Raw genomic sequence first — 14,662 nt, 5'->3', positions numbered from 1 at the left:
CTGTCAGAAGCTTGCTGTCCCACAAGCCCACACCTGTCTGTCCACGGCAGCCGTTCAAAGTTATTTTACCCAGAAGGACGCTGGGCTGTATCCCCCTCAACACTTTCAGCGGCTTCCTCGTCATCGGAAAGTCACATGACAAATGTAGGTCATGAGAGGTCACACCTTTGTCACGTGCGTGTGCTCCAGGCTCAAAAACCTCCATCGTTGACATATTTTATTTCTTTCACTAGAAACTAAAGTGTTGCCCTGTCATCGACTTCCTGGTGTGGTGAGAGTCAGGGTGAGCCCTACACATGATCTCGTGACGTCACGCGAGGCCTTGTGGTGTCGTGACGTATCGCTGGACTACAGGAAGGACTTTGCCAAACAGGTTTGCGGCTTAGAAGCCGCTACAGCAGAACTCTATGCCATCTTGCTTGCCTTGCAGCATGCTCACCGCTCTTCGGAGCATAACTTTCTGATAATTTCAGACTCCCTCTCTGCACTCCAAGCTCTCATTTCAAATGATTCTGACCACCCCCTTGTGGTCAAGATTCATAAAATTCATGCAGCACTTATCCAACGAAATAAGGACATTGTCTTTATCTGGACTCCTGGCCATTCTGGTATTCCAGGCAATGTTCGAGCAGACCAGGCTGCTAAGGCTGCATGTCAGTCCCCTGGTAAAATACAATTTCTCATCTCATCTGACTGCAAAACTTTACTTACAACCTACATTCTGACTTTATGGCAAGACCTCTGGAACACCCTCCGTCAAAATAAATTATTCGCCACTCTTCCCTGTCTTTCTGACCGCCCACCCTTGTGTCACACCACAAGGCGGGAGGAGGTGGTCCTTACAAGACTAAAGATAGGACACACCTATGCCACGCAAGGACACCTCTTGCGAGGTGAACTACCACCAGGCTGCCCCTGGTGTAAGGGAAATTTTAATGTGTCACACCTTTTGATTATCTGTCCAGAGCTCCGGACCATCCGACGACGGTTTTTTACATCAAATTCTCTATCTGTCTTATTTAGGTCCGTCCCATCGGCAGCAGTCTTTGCCTTTTTAAAAAGGATAGGACTATTTCAACAAATTTAAGTTTTTACATTCTGATATTTCTCACTTGATTTCTGGTGTGTTGGTGACCTTTTTTGGGCTTCACCACCCTTCTTACACTTCATTTTTCTTTCACGTCTCAGGGCTTCTGCTTACGCAAAAAATTGCGTACAGAACGCATTAAAAGTTCGGAGGACCCCTTCAATTTTCGTCAATGGGGTCCCATTCAAACTTGGGCGAAGAACAGGGACCCCTTAAAAATCTGAAGAAGGGGTCCCTGGGACCCCAAAGAATTTAGGCTTAGCAGAAGCCCTGATCTTGTTCACTGTTCACTCACTATGTTGGTTTGTTTTTAAAGATAAATGACTGGAGAAGATTTACCTCGAAACCTTTAAACTTAAAATTACTTTTATTGCCGTGATATAGCCCTAGTTGCTGGCACGGCATAAAGCACCAATAAACAAACAAACCTTGACGGTTAATGACGTCAACATGTCACAGGAGAAATGTCACGTCGGCCATATTGTCCGTCTCCCCGGTGTTAACCTCAAGGGTACTCCATTGTACGCACGGTTAATAAAGTCTTAAGACTTTCCTTCAACACCATCAAAGGACAGGTTACAAGACGTCTGCGCATGCGTGACAGAAGTCAAGTCGCACGCGGTTCGTGACCCGACTCCAGTCACAGAGCTTAGATGTAGAGAGGGTTCACTCGTGACCGCAGGGAAAACTCGTTGGTTAGAGTTATCTTTCGTAATGGGATGCTAAGAAACAACACGACACAAGGCGATCGTTTGAGGCAAGGTGGGCAAATTGTTCTGCAATTAACTGTCAGAATGTCAGATTTAAATCAACCTCAAAAGAAAAACGTTTCCACAATTTCCCAAAGGACGAAGAGGGGTAAGCTACAAATTTATTCTCAAATTACGATCCATAAGTGTGCTGTAGTTGAGAGCAGTCTACTATAACACGTTTGCTTAATTTCTGTGATTATTAAAAGGACTTTACTGATTATACTGTGAAACTGTGTGATGAATTCTCACTTATCTGATTACAAACCTATTTAAATTTGTTATAGTATTTTCATTTAAGGCATTCGTCACTGGTGTTATAAAAATATTTGTTATTAATATTGGAAAAAATTATTACAACAGGTGCAAAATATGGATGAACTTTACGAGAAGGAAAGATGTTGACCATCTTACACCATCTGATGTGTAGACAAGGATACTCTCTCTGCTCGGATCATTTCGAGGAAAGTCAGTACAACTGTCCAACCCCCCAAAAAAAGTCTTCAGAGACAGTTAAGATATTAGAGTGTGCCTATTGTAAAAATATTGACCAGTTAATTCCTGGGAAAAAAGTTAAATCTCAGTTGATTCCACTTCTGTGGGAAGAGCTAAAAAGCATTGACCTCTGTTGTCCACTTGGTGCATGTGATCTGAAAGGAAGTGTGATTAATTAATTTATTAATGTTCACCTTCATTTTTCTTGAAAGATAGCTCTGTGTCTTCTTTGAGAAAGGAACAAAAAGAAATAAAAAAATGTTGAAGTTTTTCATTTGTAGCTTTTAAGCTAAAGTAATTTACAATTATTTTCGAACAGTGTGAAAGAAAATATTATAAATCTTTATTTAAAGGACATGTGTGAATGATCCCTTTTGAGTATCTGCTTGCTGTATATTTCATAGTAAGCATCGCTGTTATCTTTAAATTGTCAACCAATGTTATTACAATAATGGATATGAATGTACATAAATATGTACATTATTATTAATAGTAGTATTATGATTTGTTAGTATGATTATTATGATTTGTGTGAGAATTTATTGCTCATGCTGTATGTAAACAGAAATCTCTGTCTCAGTATGTGAGCAAGTCTTCTGAATGTGGCTTGTTTATATTTATGTGTAAGTCTGTTTTTAACTGCTTTTCTCATATTCATAAATTAGAATTTTATGGATTTGAAATAAATGCAAATTTGTGCTCATGGATGTGCTGTTTGAATTTATTAAATTTATCCTTTTTAAATATAGTCAGCTGTCAGACATGTATTAAAACTCTCCCAAACTGCCCTCATCTAAGCAATTCTCATGAATAAAAGACACAAAAATCTGTTCTTAGATAAAAGACATTTGATATCGCAAACACCTAGATATTTACTCCAAAGATAAACACTACTAGCGACGACTTTGTTTAGTAGTGGTTGCTAGTAGCAACTGCGCGTAGCATCACGTAGCGAAGGGACGTAACTGCGTCACTACTTTTCAAACAAGTAAGGACAAAGGAGGAGTGCACCCTCTCTCTCTCTAAGCTCTCTGCTCCAGTCTCGTGAAGCTATGACACAGTAGTGACGTGCTGCATTCAAGTGAATAGAGTAGAGTGACGCACAGACAGGTGGGCCACACACGTGTCAACGTTACACCCGCCATGTTCATTAGAGTGACGTACTCAACAGACGTCATCACCGTGTCAACAACGGTGACGTGCTGACTTGCGGGTGACGCCCAGAACTGACTGACGAGGACAGACGTGAGACACATACCACGTGACGACGCAACCCCATGTCATGATAACAGTGTCACGACCCTGACTTGGGGTGGGTGGGGGAAGGGTAAGACTTTGGAGAAACATGGCGACCTTCCACCCGTAAGTGTTACGTGTAGAGCCCTCCTGTCAGGAAGTTTCCATTTCACAGCGCATGCGCACACAGTCCCCTACTTCGCCCTCCCACCACCTCGCCCACATACAAGAGATGTACATACCCGTATGACACAGCAAACAGTTGATTTTTTGCGCTTTTTGACCTCAACCAGACGTTCATGTCACAGTGTCTGCCATGTGTTTGTGTCACAGTGTCTGCTATGTCACAGTGTCTGCCGGAAGTTCATGTCAGTCACTATGCAGACATGCGCAGTCACTCGCACATTGACAATAACGAGGACAGGAAACAGACGAGTCACGAGTTGTACTTGTGATAAGATGTTAATAGTTTATTTATGTTGTTATTTATTGTTTGGGATGCACGAGATCCTAGTCTGTACACAATGTGTATCCTGCAGCAGACACACGAGTGGCTCTACACATCCTGGCGAGCAGAGAGCTAGTACATCCACACACTGGCTAGTACATCCTAGCTGACATAGTCACTGACTGGTACATCCTAGCTGACATAGTCACTGGCTGGTACATCCTAGCTGACATAGTCACTGACTGGTACATCCTAGCTGACATAGCTGACATAGTCACTGGCTGGTACATCCTAGCTGACATAGTCACTGGCTGGCACATCCTAGCTGACATAGTCACTGACTGGTACATCCTAGCTGACATAGCTGACATAGTCACTGGCTGGTACATCCTAGCTGACATAGTCACTGACTGGTACATCCTAGCTGACATAGCTGACATAGTCACTGGCTGGTACATCCTAGCTGACATAGTCACTGGCTGGTACATCCTAGCTGACATAGTCACTGACTAGTACATCCTAGCTGACACTCACACACAGACTCCCTACAGTGTCACACCTGTTCTCATTCGTCTCCTTCTTCTCGATGTTGACGACCTTGACCTCAAGACCTTTCTGACGACCTTGACCACCAGAGCGAGGCAGCAGGCTCCTCCCAGAAGTAGGAAGTCGTCTGTCAACATCCTCTACACCTCCAATTAACATATGACATACAACTTCGTGACATGACAGTGACACAGAGGTCAATGACTTGCTTGTCGCCATCACAGTCAAGGTCCTGGCGTCCCGTCACGTGACCACTGCAGTCTATGTGGCAGGTCCTGCGTGTCCATCCTGTCCCTCTTCTTGTCCAGGTGGTGGGCGTCGGGGTCACAAGTGAAGGTCTCTCAGGGTATGGCGCACCGTACTCAGGGTGGGGGGAGTCCCAAATAATCCGGGTACTCACCCCTCCGTTACCTCCAAGTTAGTGTGAGGTCACAGGCAGGTCACAGCACGCTGCTGAAGCAGTCACGTCACACAGCCTCACGTCACCAGCACGCACGTCACCCGTGCGACTCCGCAGGCAGCGTCCGAGGAAGTCGACTCGTGTCTTCAGGCTCTAAGGTCATTAGGTCGAGGGTCAGGGGGTCCGGCGTCCAGTCCAGCAAGTCGTTGGTCTGCGTGGCCACGTGAACGCCGTTGGCCACGTAGCACGTGCATGGCTGAAAGCTGAGCATGGCCTGCACAAAGTCCATGGCGGCGGCTTCGGCCCAGGACAGGCCGCCCAGCCCCTGTCGGAAGCCCGCGTGGCCCCCGTGGGGCAGAGTCAGCAGGAAGAAGTTGGGCAGCGCGCGGAAGAGGTCGTAGGGGATGTGCTGGGGGCGACACACCGGGTCGTCGAGGCTGGACACGCACAGCACGGGGGCGCTGACCTCGTCGGCCTCCCGCAGCGGTTCGTTGTCCTCCCAAAAGTCCTCCAGGTCATTGTAACCGGCGCACGTGCTGACCACTTTCTGGTCGAACTCCTTCACGGACCACGCGCCTCGCGCCCGCTGCACCAGGGGCCCGAACACCTGGGCGTTGCTGAGCACCGCCTGTTTCAGGTGGGACAGGTAGAGCTGCAGGTAGGGTGTGGGGAGGCCGTGGAGCGTGTCAGCCGCGTTGTATGATGGGGAGATGCACACGGCGGCCGAGAGCCTGGCGGAAGAGCCGAACTGCCCCAGGTAAGACAGAAGCGCGTCTCCCCCGGTCCCCACCCCGACAGCGCAAAGGGCGGCTCTCTGGTGGGTGCGTTGCAGGTACCCAATGACCTCACGGAGGTCAGAGGTGTCTCCATAACCAGGTAGCTTTGGGGTGCTGACAATGCTACCCGCCTGTCCGCGTCTGTTGATCACGACTGCCCTCATCCCCAAGGTCAAGGCCTGGCAGCACAGCGCCGACAGCTGCACGGCACTTCCTGTCAGGTCCGGCAGCAGCAGCAGCAGCGGGTGAGCAGGCGAGACGTACTGACTGCCCACCGCCCAGTCCAGGGCCAGCAGCCCTCCGTCGTGCAGCTGTAGGTACTCGCGCGCAAAGTGCGCCCCCTGGCGGCAGGCAAGCAGGCCCAGACAACTTACAGGGCGTGGGGTTAGAGGGCGTGGCCGGCTCTCCTTGAGGGCTGGGGAGGGAGACATCGGGTGGTAACGAAGCTAGAAGGGTGCTAACAGAAGGAAGACAGGGAGAAGCAGATGAAGGAACACAAGACAAGCAAAGGAGAGAAAATGACGAGGAGAAGCATTGACTTTGTGGTCAGTGAGGACAATGATGGACGGGGGGGGGGGGGTTACCTTGAGGTAGATGAGGACAATCAACAAGTCTTACCTTGAGGTAGATGAGGACAATCAACAAGTCTTACCTTGAGGTAGATGAGGACAATCAACAAGTCTTACCTTGAGGTAGATGAGGACGGTGATGAGCAGCGTGCCCAGGCAGGTGAGAGCCAGTGTCAGTGGGTAGGACAGCAGCAGCCAGTACATCACACACAGCGCCACAGCCGCCCGCAACCCGCTCGCTCCATCCTCCCCCACAACCATGGGACCTGCAACAAGGAGCACGTGACCTTACCACACTCTATACAGTACCACCACACACGTGACCTATTACACTCTATACAGTACGACCAGACCAGCCGCTGTTTGTTTGTCAACAAGTTTCTCGTTTGTTTGTTTGTTTGCACATGAGAGGAAGGCAGGACTCAGGTGACAGGTGACACCTGACAGCCTGGGTGAGGCCACAAAGAGCTGCTGTCAGGCTCTGACACCTCACTCACTCACTTCCCTCGCTCACTGCCCTCACTCACTCACTGCCCTCACAAACCCTGACCTGAGATGTAGGGTCGCGGAACTTGACCTTTTCAATCAGCATAGTCCATCTCTCGGATGTTTGTGTGTATGTAAGAAAGTATGTAAGAGGGGAAGTCACGAAAGGAGAGGCTGGACTTTAGCATTCACCTGATATGCTTTTGGCACTGTGAACCACTCACGATACCACTAAGTCTCTTTACTACTTTGCTATGTGTGTAGCTCATTATGTTTTGCAGAAAAGAAAATAATCTGTAGACTGAAGCTCGGTGACTTGCTCCCCAGAGTTCACAGTTCAGAATAACGAGTGAGCAGGAGTTAGTGTGACCGGACGACTGTAAACCGTGTGGCCAGTAACCTGTGACGTATCACACCTCACACCTCACCTCATCACCACCTGGCTACAAACACAGATGACGACTGAGGTCTGTGGAAGAAAGCAGGGAGTGAAAAAGCTGTTTTCCTACTTTACAAAGCAAAGTCAACAGACAATCAACTGTAAGCATGCTCTCCATGATGGTGTCACTGCTGGGTGCATTCATTGACCCCTGACCTGTAGAGAAAGGTCACACCTATGAGAGTATGCATGAAGGGGGCTGGTGCTATGTTAACACACGTGTCCAACAGATGGCGCTGTCTCCTCATTGACTGATGACACGTGCGTCTGTACAATGCTTTGTTGCGACATCCTCACAGTCCCCTAGTGACACCTCACAGTCCCCTAGTGACACATTACAGTCCCCTAGTGACACCTCACAGTCCCCTAGTGACACCCTCATAGTCCCCTAGTGACACCCTCACAGTCCCTTAGTGACACTCTCACAGTCCCCTAGTGACACATTACAGTCCCCTAGTGACACCCTCACAGTCCCCTAGTGACACCCTATCAGTCCCTTAGTGACACTCTCACAGTCCCCTAGTGACACATTACAGTCCCCTAGTGACACATTACAGTCCCCTAGTGACACCCTCACAGTCCCTTAGTGACACTCTCACAGTCCCCTAATGACACCTCACAGTCCCCTTGTGACACCCTCACAGTCCCCTAGTGACACCCTCACAGTCCCTTAGTGACACTCTCACAGTCCCCTAGTGACACCCTCACAGTCCCTTAGTGACACTCTCACAGTCCCCTAGTGACACATTACAGTCCCCTTGTACTGTTCACTCACAGCAAACTGCGCGGCCCCACACTCACAGTTATATCGAGCAGTATACAGCTCCTGTGTATGTCAGTGGAGCCCACAGGTCATTGGCATGACAACGGTGTTCACTGTACACTGTACACAATCGCAGCAAATGTGTCAACCTGTTTGACAACAGGAAGCCATGACAGTCATGTCCTCTTGTGCCTCACTTGCCTGTCACAGGACCGACACTATTATTGTACATACACACTTCCCGTGTTTTACACACAAACGGCGGAGCATCTGTTGGACTGTCGTCTGCTAAGTACAGGTAGACCAACAGGTACACATCTACACCGTCGTCACACAAACATGTTTCTTGCTGGTGACACGCTACAGTGGGGTCACATGACATGACACACTGTGACAAGCTACAGTCAGGTTACATGACATGACACACTGGTGACAAGCTACAGTTGATCGGTTGGTAACAACTACAGACGATAGACACAGAATGTCGGGTGGACGCTGACATGCCATGGCAACACATGAACTATGACATTTAGCCTCCAACCCTCTCCTTATTTGCATAACGACGATTTTAGTGTGAGTTGTTGTTGTTTTTGGTGCTGGTGGTGGTGTTGTTGTGGCTGTGAAGACAGGGGGCGCATTATGACGGCGGCATCTCGGGAAGGCAGACCTACTGGAAGGTGGGAATGAGGAGAGCTTGGTGTATCCAGGGTGCACACATCCAGAATATTCTACCGTCGTGCGTCACTTCACTGTCAGCTGTCTGTGATGTCAGCTCGGCAGGTGTGTGAATAATATAGGAAGGGACTTTCGATAGGTGCTGCGTGTTTGTTATGTAAGTTGATAAAAATGCAGGGATGGGCAAGCTACTTTTAATTTGTAGCCGGCTAGGCTACAGCTACTTTTTTTTCAAAATGTAGCCGGCTACACTACAGCTACAATTTTGCAAAAAGTAGCCAGCTACTTTGGGCTACTTTTAAAATGTAGCCAGCTTCTTTTGGCTACTTTTAAAAGCGTGATGTTATAACAAGTTAGCTGTAGCCAGCTGGCTGTAGCAACATACACAAACATCAAACATACACACTAAACACTATTACTTGCTTTACAAAGTTTTTATTATAATAATAAAACGGAGAACTGCGATATACCGACAATTTTATTTAGTGAATCCATAAATGCTTTCATTCATTCCTTGCACCCTTCCTCCCCACGCCTTTTTCACACAATAAGTACACGTATTTTACGATTATATTAAACATTTCTGGATCTTTTTCCTCATCCTGTTTTAGTGACAAAAGAAATTATATAAGTTTTCCGATAAACATTTGTTTTCTATAACTATTTGCTCCCTATTACTTAGAAATGAAAACTAAACAGATGCTTAAGTATCAGGTACCTGGTGGAATTTTCAATAAGTTAGGTTATGTGGTGATGAAAAATGTCAACCTCTTATCAATACTGTGACAATGAACAACAGACCATTGAAATAAATGAGTTTGCATGGAATATAAGTAAAACACTGCTTAATCTAATTTAGGCAAGCAGATCATAAGGCATTTTTTTTCTAACACTGACACTGAAAACAAAGAAAGGAACACAAACTGTTTCCAAAAGCTGATAGGGTGAAAAGTATAGTCCTGACATACTAGAATAGACTTTAATTATATAGTAGGATGTCAAATGTAGCATATAAACACTGAAATATATTTTTCAAAAATGATCTGATACAAGATATATTTATTTTAAATCTTTAAGCTTGAATTTCTCTGTTTGTCGTTTTTGACATCCAGTCCTAAACTATAAAAACATATTTCTCAAGATTGGCTTGTGCTACAGCAGTACAATTTTGCAATTTTGTTTAGAAATGCATAAGCTACAAAGTGATGCATTTGAGAATATGATATAAACATTACTTTTGATAAAATTAACATTTTTCTAAATATTTAATTGCCACATTCACACTGAGTCGGGGGGTACCATGTCTGATTTTTTATATCTCCTAGAAATCTTGAGATATCAAAACGCCTTATGCATCAGTTTTCTTATCAGTGCCTCTAGTTTACAAAAAACCCAAAACCTTTGGTATATGACTTATGGTATTGTGTAAATTTGTTTTTAAAATGCTTGTACGTTTTGAAACAAAAACGTTGATTAAAGTCACAATTTTCACTTTAGGTACTCAAAACCAGTTTTAAAGTGCTATATTTATGTTATTTTGTTACTCTATATTTAAAAACCCTTAAAGATATTTAAAATATGGATTTTAATTTTTGGAGTGTACCGGTAACCTTAAAACAAATCTACATTCTTTTAGTCCTTCATGGAATTGAATTTGACCAGAACTTTGGCCTCGAAGTTGCTGTCTGTCCCCCTAGTGCGCAGCTTTGTCATGATAAGTCCTGCCAGACTGAACTATATCTCAACCGCAGCACTGCTTGCCAAGACGGTGTTGGTGCGCAAATAAATTTGTTTGACCGTGGGCTATTTGTCCAGTTCACTGACATTCTGTGACAATCCAGACATCAGGAAGGTAGTTGTCTCAGGGGTGCCGGTAACGTCTTGTTCGTTGAGTACTTTTTCGTGCTGCCGCACCCATTCTTGCATTTGAAACTATAGCCACATTTTGTGGCTTCGCAAAATGTAAAAAATTTCAAATAAGGCTGGAAATTGATGGGTACGTCCATCTTCGTTTTTCAAATCGCTCCCGCCACATGGACGACCCGGTACTTCCGGTTACTGAGCGTGCGAGACACGTGGGTGTCTGGCTGTCAAGACACCGAGCAGTGAGAGCAGTGGCTGTCGTCGTCTTGCTGACACGCTGTCGACGAATGGTCGTGTAAGCAACACGTCAAATGGCTACGTAGAGTGGCTGTCGTACCAGAAATAACACAGAGATTGAATTCCACACTGAAGTTTTCTTTAATTCAGTATTTTTTTCCTCAGCAGCTGGCCTAACTTCTCTCTCTCTCTCCAATTCACAAAGAGGTCCCACACCACTGTCAGCCCTGCTATTTATTCTCCCTCCCCTCGAACATTCTAGCACAGACATTCTATTTCGTCGCAATAAAGACATTTTTGAACATCGCTACATTGTTGAACATCATTTCCTCCCTCGCACAAAGACATTCTATCTTTTACATTGCTGCCGTGCTGAACATTCTGGAATATAGATGCAAATCTACAACCCAAAGACATTATACTTTGTACACTACTAGAGTGCTACAGTCGTGAAAGTAGCCAACATGTAGCCAAGCTACAGCTACTTTCTAAAATGTAGCTACGGCTACAAGCTACTTTTTTTAATTTGTAGCTGGCTAAGCTACAAGCTACAAAATTTGTAGCCGGCTACAGTAGCTGTAGCTAGGCTACAGCTACTCCCCATCCCTGTAAAAATGATAACTGATGTGCTCTGCTGTTCGTCCTATCCAGCCCCATTTGCGCTTTTTGATGTCTTAGCTACTGGCATTCTGGTTGGTTCTCTTCCACAGGCTGCTGTTGTAGATCTTTTCAGGCCATCTTATTCCCAGGATTTGGCGTAGGCATCGGTTGATAAAGGTCTGGAACCTGTTGCTGAAGGCGTTAGTCACTCTCCAGGTTTCAGAATCATACAACAGTAGTACAGTACAGCCTTGACATTGGTGTTGAAGATGCGGGTCTTACTGCGGAAGGATAATGCTAGGAGCTCCAGATGGGGCTTAGGTTGTTGAAAGCATGCCCGGCCTTGTTGCTTTTGATGTCATCGTCCGCTCCACCGTCCTTGTTGGCAATGCTCCCCAGATACGGGAAGCAGTCTGTTTCCAGGATGTTCTCCCCTTGAAGTTGGATTGGGAGTTCCTGCTTGTTGTTGATTCTCATCACTTTGGTCTTCTTTCTGTTGACCTTTAAGCTAGTCTTCTCTGCTTCCTCTGATAGCTTACTCAGTTTGGTTTGTGCATGCTGCTACCGATGAGATAGAAGACCGATGTCATCTACAAAGTCCAGGTCCTCTAGCTGTTTGGTGAAAGTCCACTGGACACCGGTGTCGTTGTTTTGGGTTGTCTTGCGTATAATCCAATCTAGGACCATCAGGAAGATTGTTATTGATAATATTCAACGCTGTCTTACACCGGTCTTCATTGCGAAAGGTTTAGTGAGTTTGCTGTTGTGAATAACTTGGCAGAACGAGTCTTCATACAACCCTTGAATGATGTTTATGAGCTTAGGTGGAATGCCGTAGTCGATCATCAGCCACCAGATGACGTACCTGTCTACCCTGTCGAATGCCTTCTCAAGGTTCACAAAAGTTATATTGAGGGAGGACTGCCACTCAATAGACAGCTCACTGATGATACGGAGAGTGGCAATGTGGTCAGTTCATGAACTGTCCTGGCGAAACCCTGTTTGTTCTCGCCTCAGTCTCTTTTGTATTGGTTTTAACTTGTAAACACACTGGCAAATAAGCAACACACGCTGGAAACACAATAATCAGCGACACTCGCTGAGTCTACTCTAGCAGAGAGTTTTGCTACTTCAGCAGTGACACATGCTTCACATCTCTGACTACAGGCGACACTCGCTGACTAAAGGCGAAACGCGCCTAACACAGAAAAACATTTTATAATTTAAAGATATTATGTCGTAGATTTCAAAACACTATATAGATATATCCTCTGTTGCAATACGAACATGGTCCTGATTGTGTATGTGAGCTTTTTTTTTAATTATACCTTTTAAATGAATCTTGGTTGTGATAAAAATATATGCATTTAGCATATATAGAGAGACTCGATGCTGTGAGCGCATTATACTTAGCACTAACATACCTATACATAAATAATATTTACACAGCTTGCACGCATACTGTAGTCATACAATTGAATTGTATAAATAAAGAATGCATTATATAAGTATAAATGAATTGTATAGCTATAGGGAAAAAATTAGAGACAATTAATTCCTCTTGGCGCCTTATATGCATCCGCATCGCATGTTTTTCCTCAGAGAAGGTGGCAGAGCTAGAAAGATTTATAGGTGCACACCTAAACTTACGCCTAGCAGAGTGGTGAGTGAGGTCAAATGGCGGTGAGTAGAATGTAGGAAAGAGTTTTTTCGAGAACGTTCAGCAGGAAAAGTCAAGGGCGCTTACGCACGTGCAGCGACGGGAGACCATGTGCTCATTATTACTTTTTTTATCTGGTGTGTGTAGTTTTTTAGTTTCGCTATTCATTTCATGCACAGAAGTGGATGTGACTTCTGGGAAAGTTCACGAATTCGGGATTTGTGGTGAAGACTATAGTGTCTGCCTTTGGATTTGTGCTGTACTGGCGTCAGGACAACAACAAGATGGCGGCCGCTCTGTCTAAGATAAGATAACTTTATTGTCCAGCAAAGGAGATGTGTCTTCCAGCATGCAAGCAGTCAGAGAGAAAATCAAAAACATCAACAATAACATCAGCAATGACAGAAGTGAGCACACACACACCCACACACACACGCCCGCATCAAAAGGACAATACACCAGTTTCCATGACTACATAATAACAGTGATAACAGAGATGGTATTACGTCAGGTTCGGTCTACTAGTCGCTTATAGTTTTTTGTTTGTTGAGAGCAGAGATGGCCGATGGAATGAATGACCTTCTATAAACGTTCTTTTTCGCAAGAGGGACCCTCAATCTCCGTCCTGAGGGCATAGGCTCGAAGCGGGGGTAGAGTGGATGGGTGGGGTCAAGCATGATTTGTGTTGCTTTCCGGACAAGGGCTGAATCGTACAGGTGGGAAAGGGTTAGCTGTTGTGAGCCTACGATTTTGCTGGCTGTGTTTATGACGCGCCTCAGTTTGTTCTTGTTTGTCACGCTTGTCTGGCCATACCAAGACACAATATTGAATGTCATTATGCTTTCTACCAGCGCACGATAGACATCTACCAAGATGTGTTCGCTTACATTAAAACTACGAAGCTTCCTGATCAGATACAACCGTTGTTGTGCCTTCTTATGCACTGTCCCTACATGTTCAGTGAAATTCAAACTATCGTCTATTACTGTTCCAAGATATTTGAATGTTGTCACCCTTTCAACCACTTCATTTCCGATTACTAATGGAATGGACATTGCTTTTCCTTTCCTCTGATCTATAACTAGTTCTTTCGTTTTTCCAACATTTAGTTCTAAGTAGCTGCTTTGGAACCACTCGCAAAGGGCCTGCACTTGTGTGGTATAGTGGGCCAAAGATTTCTCATCTCTCAGGTGACCAATCAGAGCCATGTCTGCATATTTAACTAAACAAAGAATTCCGTTATTTTTTTGCATCTATGGGAGAGTTTCTACTCTCCTTGAGATCTCTTCCGACCATCCCCTCATCTCTTTGAACACTCCACAAGAAATGACTGCAATGGAGTGGTCTAACAGGAAGAGAGGAAGGAGAGGAGGCACACAGCGCAAACTGCCGAGATATGGACTGAATAAGAAGCAGCGACTGCTACCATTACGTCTGTGATGCTCGCAGCAAGCAGTCAGGGCCCAACAAGGTGGATGAGTTGGAGGCGCATGTCCTGTGTATGAAGGAGGATCGTGAGAGCTGTCTATATGCTTGCACCCAAACGTGGCTAAAAGATAATGAAGGCGACGAGCTGTTTATTTCTAGATTTGGTCTTCCATATCGCTGCGACCGCTCAGCAACCATCACCGGT

At 45.4% G+C, this 14,662-nt stretch overlaps 1 protein-coding gene across 1 annotated transcript; it reads right to left on the bottom strand.

The window, feature by feature from the left end:
- Positions 1 to 4,530: 4,530 nt before the first annotated feature.
- On the bottom strand, positions 4,531 to 6,284 carry LOC112563277 (protein ABHD15-like). The gene has a single exon (XM_025237120.1). It carries the CDS (start codon positions 6,166 to 6,168, stop codon positions 5,059 to 5,061), a length of 1,110 nt encoding a protein of 369 aa, XP_025092905.1. The 5' UTR covers positions 6,169 to 6,284; the 3' UTR covers positions 4,531 to 5,058.
- Positions 6,285 to 14,662: the final 8,378 nt, after the last annotated feature.

Source organism: Pomacea canaliculata, linkage group LG4 (genome assembly GCF_003073045.1).
Source record: "Pomacea canaliculata isolate SZHN2017 linkage group LG4, ASM307304v1, whole genome shotgun sequence".
Classification (NCBI taxonomy): Eukaryota; Metazoa; Mollusca; class Gastropoda; order Architaenioglossa; family Ampullariidae; genus Pomacea; species Pomacea canaliculata.
Note: the sequence above shows the minus strand (reverse complement) of the source record. Positions and strands in the feature narration are given on the sequence as shown.